The following is a 14,499-nucleotide window of genomic DNA, read 5'->3' as shown; positions in this document are numbered from 1 at the left end:
CCTCTGATGCTGCTTGGCCTGCTGTGTTCATCCAGCTCTACACCTTGTTAACTCAGATTCTCCAGCATCTGCAGTTCCTACTATCCCTGGAAGTCTGTGTATAGTTTTGGTTCCTGGTATTTAAGGAAGCATATACTGGCAATGGAGGCAGTCCAAATGAGATTCACTAAGCTGATCCCTGGGTTGAAGGAGTTTACTTATCAAGATCAGCTAAACAAGTTGGCTTTTATTCATTAGAGTTTGGAAGAATGAGGGGCGGTCTCTTTGAAACATCTAAGTTCTGATGGGAGTTGACAAGGCAGATGTTGAGAAGATGTTTACACTAATGAGGGGGCATAGTTACAACATAAAGGGACACTCATTTAAAACTGAGATGTGGAAGAATTTCTTCTCCCAGAGGATAGTGGAAGCTAAGTCGTTAGGAGTTGTTTGATAAATTTTTGAAAAGTCAGAGAGTTGAGGGCTTTGAGGAGCTGGCTGAAAAGAGGATTTGAGGACTGGGCTGGATCAGCCATTATCGTGTTGAATGCTGGTGCAAAATTGAGGATCACAATGGCCTACCCCTGCTCCTATTTCTTGTATTTATCACAGATACAAAGGGTAACAGCTTGCATTGCACCTGAAGTACTATAACCTGCACATTGACTGTTAGTTTGGGCTCCCACAGGGCCATTCATTACAGCCTTCCTAACAGCCAACTGAACCTGCATGTTAACCTTAGAGAATCCTGATCTAATTCCCTTAAGTTCCTTTGTGCTACAAATTTTCAAAGCATTTCCCCATTTAGAAAATAGTCTACACTTCTTCCTACCAAAGTGCATAAGCTCACACATTCCCACATTGCCACTATCTATCTGGCACTTCTTTGCTCAGTCTCCTAATCTGTTCACGTCTTTATGCAGCCTCCCTGCTTCCTTACACATTTTGTCCCTCCATCTATCTTTGTGTCATTTGCAAACTTAGCAACAACGCTCTCTGTTCCTTCGCCTAAATCCTTGATGTATAATGTGAATAGTTGTGGTCCCAACACTGACCCCTGCAGAACTCTACTAGTCACCTGCTTCCATCCTGAAAGAGACCCTTTTATCCACCACTGTCTGTCTTCTGCCAGTCAGCCAATCCTCTATCCATGCCAGTAGTTCGCCCGTAACACTATAGGCTCTTATTTAACAGGCACTTTCAAGGCACCTTGTCAAAGGCCTTCTGGTAATCCAAATATCCACTGGCTCTCTTTTGTCTAACTTGCACATTATCTCCTCAAAGAATTCTAACAAATTTGTTAGACATGACCTCCCCTTGATGAAGCCATGCTGACTTAGCTCTATTTTACCATGCACTTGCATAATGAGCTCTAAAATCCTACCAACAACCAAGGTCAGGCTAACCGGCCAATAATTTCCCATCTTTTGCCTCCCTCCTTCTTACACAGGGGTATTGCTTTAGCAATTTCCCAATCCTCTGGGACTCACCCCAACTCCAGTGATTCCTGAAAGATTAACACTAATACCTCAACAATCTTCTCAGCTGTCTCCTTCAGAACTCTGGGGTGTAGTCCATCTGGCCTGGGTGCTTTATTCATCTTCAGTCATAAGAACTAGGAGCAGGAGTAGGCCATGCGGCCCCTCGAGCCTGCCCCGCCATTCAATAAGATCATGGCTGATCTTTTTGAGACTCAGCTCCACTTACCCACCTGCTCACCATAACCCTTAATTCCTTTACTGTTCAAAAATTTATCTCGCCTTGCCTTAAACACATTCAGCGAGGTAGCTTCAACCGCTTCACTGGGCAGGAAATTCCACAGATTCTGAACTCTTTGGGTGAAGAAGTTCCTCCTGACCTCAGTCCTACATCCGCTTCCCTTTATTTTGAGGCTATGACCCCTAGTCCTAGTTTCACCTGCTAGTGGAAACAACCTCCCTGCCTTCACCTTATCTATTCCATTCATAATCTTACATGTTTCTGTAAGATCTCCCCTCATTCTTCTGAATTCCAATAAGTATAATCCCAGCCTACTCAGTCTGTCCTCATAATCCAACCCTCTCAACTCTGGAATCAACCCAGTGAACCTCCTCTGCACCCCCTCCAGTGCTAGTATATCCCTTCTCAAGTAAGGAGACCAAAACTGCACACAGTACTCCAGGTGTGGCCTCACCAGGTCCCTATACAGCTGCAGCATAGCCTCCCTGTTTTTAAACTCCATCCCTCGAGCAATGGCAGACAAAATTCTATTTGCCTTTTTAATTACCTGCTGCACCTGCAATCCTACTTTTAGCGATTCATGCACAAGGACACCCAAGTCCCTCTGCACAGCAGCATGCTGCAGTTTTTTACCATTTAAAACATGGTCCATTTTGCTGTTATTTCTACCAAAATGGATGACCTCACACTTATCAACATTGTACTCCATCTGCCAGACCTTTGCCCACTCACTTAGACTATCTATATCCCTCTGTAGACTTTCAGTGTCTTCTGCACACTTTGCTCTACCACTCATCTTAGTGTCATCTGCAAATTTTGACACACCACACTTAGTCCCAAACTCCAAATCATCTATGTAAATTGTAAACAATTGCAGTCCCAACACTGATCCCTGAGGCACACCACTAGCCACTGACCACCAACCAGATAAACACCCATTTACCTCTACTCTTTGTTTTCTACTTGTCAACCAATCCTCTATCCATGCCAATACATTACCTGTAATACCGTGCAACTTTATCTTATGTAGCAGCCTTTGGTGTGGCACCTTGTCAAATGCCTTCCTGGAAATCCAGATACACCACATCCACAGGTTCCCCATTGTCCACCATGCAAATAATGTCCTCAAAGAATTCCACCAAATTAGTTAAACATGACCTACCCTTCATGAACCCATGCTGGGTATTCCCAATTGGAGAATTATATCCAGATGTCTTGCTATTTCTTCCTTAATGATAGATTCAAGCATTTTCCCCACTAGCGAAGTTAAGCTAACTGGCCTATAGTTGCCCGCTTTTTGTCTACTTCATTTTTTAAACAGTGGCGTCACATTGGCTGTTTTCCAGTCTGCGGGAACCTCACCAGAGTCCAGTGAATTTTGGTAAATAACTGCTGGGATGCATTTCATCAGGGCCAGGAGACTTGTCTACCTTTAGCCCCATTAGCTTGCCCAGCACTGACTCCTTAGTGATAATGATAGTTTCTAGGTTCTCACCTGCTATAACCTTCTTACCATCAGTTTTCGGCATATTATTTGTGTCTTCCACTGTGAAGACCGACACCAAATAATTGTTTAATGCTTCGGCTATTTCCTCATTCCCAGTTATTACATTGGCCTTCTCATCCTCTGAAGGACCAATGTTTACCTTCGTCACTCTTTTACGATTAACATATTTATAGAAACTTTTTTTGAAGTCCCTTCAGTTTCCCCAGCAACAACTTCTTCGTGATAGCTACTCCATTCACCTCTGACCCCTGACTCTCTTGAAGTTTTGGTATGTTACGGTGTCTTCCACTGTGAAGACTGATGTGGAATACCTATTCAATTCATCTCCCATTTCTTTGCCACGACTACTTCACCCTCATTTTCCAGTGGTCCAATGTCCATTCTTGCGCAAAAAATCTAAAAAAACTCTTGCAGTCTTCTTGCTATTATGAGCTAGCTTACCCTCATATTTTATCTTCTTGCCCCTTACTGCTTTTTTGGTTGTCCTCTGGTTTTAAAGGCTTCCCAATCCTCCAGCTTCTCACTAATTTTTACCATATTGTCTGCTTTTCTTTTGCTTTTATGCTGTCCCTGACCTCCCTTGTCAGCCATGGTTGCCTCATCCTCACCTTAGCATGTTTCCTCTTCCTTGGGATGAATTTCTGCTGTGTTACCAGAATTACCCTGAGAAATTCCTGCCATTGCTGCTCCACCATCTTCCCTGCTAGGCTCCCCTTCCAATCGACTCAGGCCAGCTCATCTCCCGTGTCTTTATCGTTACCTTTACGTGATTGTTATATTGTTACATCTGATTCAATCTTCTCCCTCTCAAACTACGGGGTGAATTCTATCATGATATGGCCACTATCCCAATGGGTTCCTTCACCTTCAGTTCCCTAATCAAGTCTGACTCATTACACATTGCCAAATCCAGAATTGCCTGTTCCCTAGTGGGTTCTACCACAAGCTGCTCCAAAAAATCGTCTGGCAATCAGTGAATCCTCCACTATCAACAACTTGGGGTTACCATTGATTAGAAACTGAACTGGACAAACCATATAAATATTAAGACTACAAGAGCAGGTCAAAGGCTGTGAATCATGCAGCGAGTAACTCACCTCCAGATGCCCCAAAGCCTGTCCAAGGCTGAAATTGGGAGAGTGATGTTATAATCCCCGTTTATTGGATGATTGCAATTCAAGGCCACTGAAGAAGCTTGACACCATCCAGAACAAAGCAGCCTGTTTGAGTGACACAACCATGACCACATCCACCGATGTATAGTAACAGCAGTGTGCATCATGTACAAAGAGCACTGCAGAACTTCGCCAAAGCTCCTTAAAACAGCATCTTCCAAGCCCGCAACCAGTGCCATCTAGAAGGAGAAGGATGACAGGTGTATGGGAGCACCACGACATGCAAGTTCCCTTCAAGCCATTCACTATCCTGATTTTCAAATATATCACTGCCCCTCGGTGTCGCTGGGTCAGAATTCTGGAGCTTGTTCCCCATCAGCATTGTGAGTCTACTTACACCATGGTCATTCTTAGTGATAATGTCACAGACAGATGTATCTAGAGCTGGAAGGTTGGTAAGGGTGAAGTCGAGTATATTTTTCCCTCTTGTTGGTTTCCTTATCACCTGCTGCAGACCCAGCCTAGCAGCTAGGAGCAAACTACTGCTGATGCTGGAATCTGTATTGAAAATAAAAAAATTCTGGAAATCACAGCAGGTCAAGCAGCATCCGTGGAGAAAGAGCAAGCTAATGTTTCAAGTCTAGATGACTCTTCATCAGAGCTAGCAGCTCTGATCAGTCTAGTTGCTCCTTTGGGACCTGACCACTCTATCGGTCGTACTGCTGCCAAGCCACTCTTGGTGGTGGATATCGAAATCTCACATCCAAAGTATATTTCTTCCCTTGCCATCCTCAGTGCTTCCTCTAGATGTTGTTCGGCATGGAGGAGCACCGATTCATCAGCCAAGGGAGGATGGTACTTGGAAATCATCAGGAGATTTCCTTTCCCATGTTTAATCTGAAGCCACAAGACTTCATGAGGTCCAAAGTCAATGTTGAGGACTCCCAGGGCATTTCTCTCCCAAGTTGTGCCACTATACCGCACCTCTGCTGGGTCTGTCCTGCCGGTGGGACAGGACATATCGAGGGATGGTGATGATGGTATCTGGGACTTTGTCTGTAAGGTGTGATTCCACGAGTATGACTATATCAGGCTGTTGCTGGACTAGTCTGTGAGACAGCTCTTCCAATTTTGGCACTAGCTCTCAGATGCTAATAAGGAGGATTTTGCAGGGTTGACAAGGCTGTTTCTGTCATTGTTTTTTCTAGTGCCTATGTCAATGCCAGGTGATCTGTTCAGTTTCATTTCTTGGAGATTTTGTAGCAATTGATACAACTGAATGGTTTGTTAGGCCATTTCAGAGGGCAGTTGAGAGTCAATCACATTGCTGTAGGTCTGGAGTCATGTGTAGGCCAGACCAGATGAGGATTTCCTTCCCTGAAGGACATTAGTGAACTAAATGGGTTTATCCAACAATCGACAATTATTTCACAGTTGTCAGTAGATTCTTATTCCAGATTTTTCTTTCATTGAATTCAAATTCCACAACCTGCCTTGGTGGGATTCAAACCTGGGACCCCAGAACATTACCTGAGTTTTCCGGATTAATAAACCAGCCATAATACCACTAGGCCATCGCCTATCCCAGTTGTCATGACAGAGCCTCCAAACTGGTTTGACTGCTTTCCACAGCCACCATTGCTGCTTCAGAGAAGGACTTCACAACTGAATGTAACTTACAATCTACAATTTTGCAATTCCTAATACATGGCATGGAATAAACACTCGGGAGATATTAAAATAACACTAATATGAGGGACTGTGAATATCACCAGCACTTTTTTAAAAAAAATTCCAACAACTTTAGGGAATGACATGCATATGATACATTCTAGGCTGCTGAAAAATATCATTGAAAGTATTTCCACTTGCGGTCTCTCAATCCTATTTATCGAAAAACCATGAGCAGTCAGATAGGTTTAATTCTGATTGGTGATGGCACTGAATGCAAAGCACTTCTTTATTCAAAAATTTATGGTGCAAAGATCAGGACATGGGAACAGCGGTAGGCCACTTTGGTTATTAAATCTGTTTCACTATTTATTTAGGTTGTGGCTGATTTTTACTTGAATTCAATTTACTTGCCTTGTTTTCATAACTCTTTATGAACTAAAATCAATCAGTTTCAGCTTTGAAAATTTCAACTGACTCCCTCACTCAAAACTTCTGGAAGAGAGAGTTCCAAACTTCTGATTGTTGTTGTAGTCACACAAATACTCATCAGTGAATCCTCCACTATCAACATCGTGCGGTTACCATTGACTCGAATCTGTACTGGGCAAGCCATATGGCTACAAGAGCAGTTCAACATCAGTTCAACAATCAGCTTCACTTTTGAGATTCTCCTTGAGATCCTCCTTGTTCTGCCTTCCCCATTCACAAAGAGATCATTCCTCTATTACTAATCCTAAATTTGGTAATTATTTAATCTTTACTAAAGAAAATTGTAGTGATTGGAACCAGGTGGATCTTGTTGGTTATGAGGTCCTTGATTGGAGTTTTTAACCTGGGACAATTAGGAAGTCTTGGCTGACCAATGTAAACAGGGGATTTGGAATCTCCTCAGTTCAGGGGACTGACTCCAAGCTGGCTAGCCACAGCCAGTGTATTGTGCACAAGTAAAGAAAGGGTGATTTGGTGACAGCATACCAGCCTCGGTGCACTTATTTCAAAAATACAAACCCAGTCTATATAACCTGATTTGGTAATCCAACCGTTTTGATATTCCAATCATTCTGTTGAATCTGCCCTGCACCCCTTTAGGATCAATATACCCATACCAAATACCCAGACTGAACCAGTTGGACTAATTACCAGTTAAATTAATTGAGTTAATATCATCCCAATATTTTCATAAATATTCATTGTTCATCCACTTTATTTTCTTGGTGATCTGAATATCGCACCTAGATGAATTTAGTGGCATAAGCGGGATAGTGTCTGGCATTCCTAGTAACAAGAAATCTTTGAAATTTTGAGAACAACTTGCTATCTATAGTGAGTGTTTACAAAGCGAGCTCTGGTTGGACCCTTTAGCTGACACTTAGTTTTTATTGTTCAAATTAATGTTACTGAACTGTTTAATGGGACAGCTATTTAACAGTGGTGAGCGAATACTATTGCGGGAAAATTTTCTGCTGACCAGACAGCTGTTGTGCATGGGAACCTATGGAATCCCCAAGGTAACACAGTCCGAAGAAATTGCTCGGAAAATTGATTTTTCCTCTGGGCACATTCTGTATGCCTGGAGACCTCAAAGTCTCCATAAAAGTAGGAGATTTTGGATGGTTCTGATGAAATTAAGTGGAACAGTTATGTAGTGTGATACATTGTATAACTCTTGAGTAACTATTAAAATGAATTTCATACTTACCTTGCACTGTCCTAAATACAGGATCTCTAGACCACTTATATCCCCCAGAGCCTGATCTGACACCCCTGGGATCTGACGGTGTCTCCTAAATGCAACACTCACCCCCCAGTGACCAAACACACATTTCCCACCATCACCCTCCCCCACCCCCACCACACAACCCCCTGACCTAACTCCTGAACCCCGCTCCTGTCACAAGACCAACCTGTCACCCCTACCACTCGACCAAGCCCCTCAGACCTGACACTTCCCCTCTCCCCAAAATGTTGGTTCAATTTTCTCCAGTCCACCTTGCCCCAATCCTAAATGCTTACCTTGCCACCTTGTACACTGACACCCTACCTTCCTGGCACTCTATTTTACTGTCACAAAAACAAAAGCAGAATTTGCTAGAAAAGCTCAGCAGATCTAGCAGCATCTGTAGAGACAAATCAGAGTTGATGTTTCGCGTCCAGTGACCCTTCTTTGAAACCCTGTTTTACTGTCTGATCAAGAATAACAGTGTTCTCATTGGAGAGGATGGAAGAGTGAGATTAAAATGTCATGTCCGATTGTTGATTATACCTTCTTGTTTACATCAGTGCATTTGTCAGACTCACTGTTTTGTTACATTTTTCCACTACCTAATTGTGAAAGTTGGGATTTTTGGGCCAAAAATCGGTATAGATCGTGTGTCTTTGTCTAAGATTTATTTTCTTTTATTCACATAATGTGTGCAACACACAGTGAATAGTACAAGTAGAATTGGTCTCAGACCTGGTATATAAATGATGGACTGAATGGTTTTCTTCTGTGTTATGACAGTTCTATAATTTCGTAGTTACTGAACCATTTAAAGTATTGAGGAGACTACATGAATATAAACTATTTCTAGAACAAATCGGTATCTGCACACCAAGACAAGAAGCATTGACAAGAATCTAATGATTTGCACATTGTGAAAAGATTTTTTTAGGTTGACAAGAAGCTATTGCAGATATTAATTGCTCCTACAGGACAATATCTTCCACTTTGTAGTATCGTAGCATTTGTGAGAAAGGACAGGATACACCACCACAAATGGGAAATCCCGCTGGATCATGTGCAGGTTAGTCACTTAATGGGTCGCCCAGACAGCTTTCCACTTGGATCACTTCCTCCAGGGGCAGCAAAGATGCCCCATCTGAACCTGCCAGCCATGGCAATCACTGCGATCCACAGCACCACATTGAAGGCTGCTGGCAGCATGGTAGTCCAGAAGTGTAGGAGCAATAGGCTTGGGGGTATGTCACTGCAGGGGCACAGGCCGGGTGTGGTTTGGGAAGCAAGAGCAGAGGAATAATTTTCAATGATCATGTCCCTGCCCCATCCATATCCCTGATTATTGCACAGATTGAGGTCCTACTTCTTCCCAACACAGAATATAAGTCTCTCCATTTTACGAGTGAGAAAGCTGCCCATGTTCTTGCATGACAGGATTAATCATGACAGTGGCGTGAGAAGGTCTTAAGTAGTTATTAATTGTCACTTAAATGTCTCAATTGGCAGGGTGAGTAAAGTTTCCCTGGAATTTAATTCCTGTGGTGGCAGAAAGGCAGCTGGGGTTCTCCTGAAACCAACCTACCTGTTTAGCTTCATCTCCTGCGGCCTTCCCAGTCACTTCTCAGGAGAAGACTCTGTCCACAGTATTTGCAGCTGATCAAAATACTAAATATCTACAAAATTAACAAAAATAACTGAAAGTTATTTAACATCTGCTTGTAAATTTCTGTGATGTAAACTACCGAAGTAAATCAATTTTGTAAAAATTTATCTTATTTTGTATTGTTCAATATATAAAGTCTGTTTAGCTTTTAAAGCCCCAGTGCATATCTAAATGTCCTGTCTGAAGAACATATAGAAGTAATGATTTACAATTATAAGAGATTCTACTTGTGCCTAAAGTAACCCTTTATTAAGGCAACTGCCAGCCAATTTTCCAGTTATTCGTTTGGATGTTTAATCATTCTAATTGCATTATAAACAAGCAAAATGTTGGAGTTCTTATTGTTGTGCTAAATGGCAAGAGGCTTCCATTTGTTCTGTTTAAAAAGGTGCTGAATGAAAGCTGGCCACACAGAGTTGTATGCAGTTCTGACTAACAGGATATTAAGTCGTTCTGTCCACCAATTTCAAATAAATGGGTTAAAATTGACAATATTAAGCGCCATTAGAAGTAATTTAGAATGATATGCATTTACGCTTGCCTAAATATATGCCAGTATCTTTAATTGTGATAGAATATCTAGAAAGAGGACAATTCTACAGCATATTGAAGTGCTTTTTAAAATAAACTAATTTTCTGGGACCATATTTTCTCCCAAAACTATAAATCAAATAAGTGAACAATTTGTACTCCATCACTCCCCCTTTCCATCTCACTAACCTCACACTGTTGCATTTCTGGAATCAGTTTCATCTGCCCTTTGCCCACTAACACTATGCTTTTTTCTGACAACTTTTTGAGGCTGAATCAAACTACTCACAGACCCTTTCACAAAGGGTGTCATGTTTGACCACACAGGTAAATTTTCAGCCTCTTCTGTGCCTCCTCCAATCTGCTGCTGAAACCATCAAACCCATCTATCCAATACTTCCCCGACTGAGCTCCCTCTCTCAACCCTCCGTGTACTTGAGCTCATTCAAAATTCTTATGACCCATATTCTAACTTGCACCCAATCTCAGAGCTCACTTAGCTATGATGGTTTCGAGTCAAGCAGTGCACAGTTTTAAAATTTGACTCTTTGCGTTCAAATCCCTACGTGGCATCACCCTTCTTAACTTTTATAACCTATAACTTCAACCTCTCTCTTTCCGTTGAGATCTTCATTTAAACCTATTTCACTATCACCTTCTGTGGCTTAGTGTCAAACATTGCATGATAACACAACTATGAAGTACCTTGGAATGTTTTACTATATTAAAACACTATTATGCAGTTTGTAGTTGTTTGAAGAAAGGTCCCTAATATGCAAGAATATTGTTGGACTACTAAAAAAATCAACTTTACAGTGAAATAAATACTGCTTACTTGTAGATAGTGCAATCACCTCTTTTACTAAATATTCATTTATTGAATGCTGGAGATTTAGCTTTCAGTTGATAGAACATAGTACTTGTATGTGAGTATGATATCGTTCAGCAATTGCAATCACCAGGCACAAGTATAAAGCTCAGTTTGATTGCTGTTATTCATAAATACTCATGTCATCTTTTCCCTCTCTAGGAGACTGTATGGTGATGTAACAGAAATATCAAGTTCCAGTCAACATGAGGCTTCAGCAGAGGATCTGAACCCTATCAGCAAACCCCAGCAAACATTTACCAAGGAGGAATTTCTGAAGCTGATGCTGCCAGACAGCCCTCCTTTGGAACAAAGAAGAAGGAAGGTTAGCCATCTCTTTAGTCTGTGCACCTGTCGGAGTTAATTTACAAGACGTGTCCACTGGTTTTATTATCAAAACTCTAACTGACAGACAGTAATATTTTAAACAATGCTATGTTTCTACAAAATCACTCCTAAGGAGGCATTCTGACTTCATTCAAAATAAACTTAACAAGTCTAAGACTTCAGGTCAGTCAAATCCACAATATGGTTGGCAGCTCCTCCTGTTACATTCATTACATGGTTTTCACTAGCATCCAGAATTGAAAACATTTTCCTTCTTATCGGTATATCTGTACACTAAATGCAGTTCATTGCTTCCTAAAAATAACAATTGTTGTGTTGATCAATACAACTACAGTTAGCTGCATTTATTAGCTTAAAGGGGGCTGAACCTACTTCCCACCCAATGACTAACAGGTAGCTTTCATGCTGTTCTTCACCCAGCTGTATTCTGTGAACAGTTTACAAGGAAATCTTTTGTGAACTGCAAATTATAAACAAGCAAAAACAACAGGTTGTATATGTGTGCAGTTTAGTAGCAATGTGCTCAAGGTATAGTAAAATGTCCCAAAGTGTTTTGGACGAGTGAAACAAGGCACAAGAAAATGCTGCTAAGCCAAATAGGAAATAACAGAACAGATGCCCAAAAGCTTCTTCAAACAGAGAAATTTGAAGAAGCATCTTAGAGTCAAAAACTGAAATTTAGAAAGCTTCGGGCTTAAAAGCTGAATGCACAGTTGTGCGAAAGAAGTGAACAAGGTACCGAATTAAAGGAGTACAGTTATCTCAAAATAGAGGGAGTTGTGGGGTGAGTATATATAGAGATGTTCAAGGAGGTTGTGAAAGTAGCGAGAGATAGTTTTGAACATAAGGATGAATTACATGAATCAGGCATAGTTGGGCAAGAAGCCAGTATTGTCAAGTACTTGGGATAATGGGTGAGCAGGATTGCTGAGAGTTAGGATTCAGGCAGCAGTTTTAACTTGATCCTATATTAAGTTTCTGGAAATAAATCACCGTTCCTTCAGTGGCTGGATCAAAATCCTGCAATTCCCTCTCTAACAGCATTGTGGATCTACCTACAGCACATGGACTGCAGCAGTTCAAGAGGGCAGCTCACTGTCACGTTCTCAAGTGCAACTAGGGATGGAGAACAAGTCCTGGCTTAGCCAATGGGATCTACGTCCAATGAGTGAATAAAAAAATGTCATACAGAATTCGTACAGAGCAACATGTAACATTTCCATCTGATTATTTTCATCAGAACTGGAAATGTTAGCAATGAACATATAAGGCATCCTAATATTGAATGGAAATGAAATTTGGAAATACTTTCTATATTATATTTCCCTGTGCAACATGCCAGGCCCTGGAAAGAAACGCAAAAAGAACACTATCTAGGTGGCAGTTTTGTAGAATTTCGTGGAGGATTTCTCTCTGTGAGTACTAGTGAGTTATATTGTTCAATTCTCCACTGCTGATCTCATTATGTTTGCCCATACCTCTGTGGTGCTGTGCTATCATGCCCTCACCAGCAGCAGAAGTACACGCCTCTGCTGGCACTAGATTTCTACCACCAGCATCATACTTAAAGTCCATTAGAGCACCAGGTCAATCACTGTCAGTCACAAGTAACCCTCCATAGCACATGTAGTGGGAGGGAAATGATAAAGAACAGCTTCTAAGGCCCCATTGGTAACTCTTAATTAGAAATGGAATATCAAATTTGTAAATGTGTTGCTACTTTCATCACCATCAGTCTGATCAATTGTCATCATACCTCCATCTACAAGAATGAAGTACGCAAGCTACCCAAACTTAGTGCCATACCATGAAAGATCCCAACTTAGGGAGTGCTACTCTTTTCCCTAACACACAGCAGAGCATGACACTTTGTACTTGTTTAATGCTGACATATCATATGTTGGAAAACTTTGAAACGTATGAAATTGTTCACTTTTACTGAACAAAGGTCATGTTGAGATCAAAAAGGAGGATGTATTAGGGGTCTTGAAAAACATTAAGATAGACAAGTCCCCAGGACCTGATGGAATATACCCCAGAATACTGAGAGAGGCAAGGGAGGAAATTGTTGGGGCCTTGAGAGAAAGCTTTGTATCCTCACTGGCTACAGGAGACGTCCCAGAGGATTGGAGAATAGCCAATGTTGTTCCTTTGTTTAAGAAGGGTGGCAGGGATAATCTAGTTAATTACAGGCTGGTGAGCCTTACGTCAGTGGTATGGAAATTATTGGAGAGGATTCTTCAAGACAGGATTTACTTCCACTTGGAAATCAGTGGGCATATTAGTGAGAGGCAACATGGTTTTGTGAAGGATAGGTTGTGTCTCACTAACTTGATTGAGTTTTTTGAGGAAGTGATGAAGATGATCAATGAGGGTAGGGTAGTGGATATTGTCTACATGGACTTCAGTAAGGCCTTTGACAAGGTCCCTCATGGCAGACTGTTACAGAAGCTAAAGTCGCACGGGGTCAGAGGTGAGCTTGCAAGATGGATTAAAAACTGGCTCGGTCAGAGAAGATGGAGGGGAGCAGTGGAAGGGTGCATTTCTGAATGGAGGGCTGTGACTTGTGGCGTTTCTCAGGGATCACTGTTGGGACCTTTGCTATTTGTAATATATATAAATGATTTGGAAGAAAATGTAACTGGTCTGATGAGTAAGTGTGCGGATGACTCAAAGGTTGGTAGAATTGTGGATAGCGATGGAGGACCGTCAAAGGATACAGCAGGATATAGATCGGTTGGTGACTTAGGCAGAGAGATGGCAGATGGCGTTTAATCCGGAAAAATATGAGGTAATGTATTTTGGAAGGTCTCATCCAGATGGAAAATATACAGTAAATGGCAGAACCCTTAAAAGTGCTGATAGGCAGAGGGATCTGGGTGTACAGGTACACAGATCACTGAAAATGGCAACACAGGTGGAGAAGGTAGTCAACGAGGTATATGGCATGCTTGTCTTCATCGGCCGGGGCATTGAGTTTAAAAATTGGCAGGTAATGTTGCAGCTTTATAGAACCTTAGGCAGCATTTGGAATATTGAGTTCAGTCCTGGTCGCCACACTAGCAGAAGGATGTGGTGGCTTTGGAGAGGGTACAGAAAAGATCTACCAGGATGTTGCCTGGTATGGAGGCATTAGCTATGAGGAGAGGTTGGAGAAACATGGGTTGTTCTTACTGGAACAACAGAGGTTGAGGGGCAACCTGATAGAGGTCTACAAGGTTATGAAGGGTATGGACAGAGTGGACAATCAGAAACTTTTTCCCAGGGTGGAAGAGTCAGTTACTAGGGGGCATAGGTTTAAGGTTTGAGAGACAAGGTTTAAAGATAATGTATGAGGCAAGCTTTTTACACAGAGGGTTGTGGGTGCCTGGAACT

At 41.7% G+C, this 14,499-nt stretch overlaps 1 protein-coding gene across 1 annotated transcript in view; it reads left to right on the top strand.

The window, feature by feature from the left end:
• The window catches only part of LOC109917628 (signal-induced proliferation-associated 1-like protein 2), a 401,246-nt gene that overhangs the window by 362,650 nt on the left and 24,097 nt on the right, over nt 1–14,499 (top strand). The window contains exon 16 of the mRNA XM_048597090.1: nt 10,939–11,101. Within this exon, the coding sequence (XP_048453047.1) occupies nt 10,939–11,101 (163 nt within the window). The remainder of the gene's footprint in view (nt 1–10,938; nt 11,102–14,499) is intronic.

The sequence above is a fragment of the Rhincodon typus genome, chromosome 5, assembly GCF_021869965.1.
Source record: "Rhincodon typus isolate 14 chromosome 5, sRhiTyp1.1, whole genome shotgun sequence".
Classification (NCBI taxonomy): Eukaryota; Metazoa; Chordata; class Chondrichthyes; order Orectolobiformes; family Rhincodontidae; genus Rhincodon; species Rhincodon typus.
This window is presented reverse-complemented; position numbering and strand designations above follow the sequence as displayed.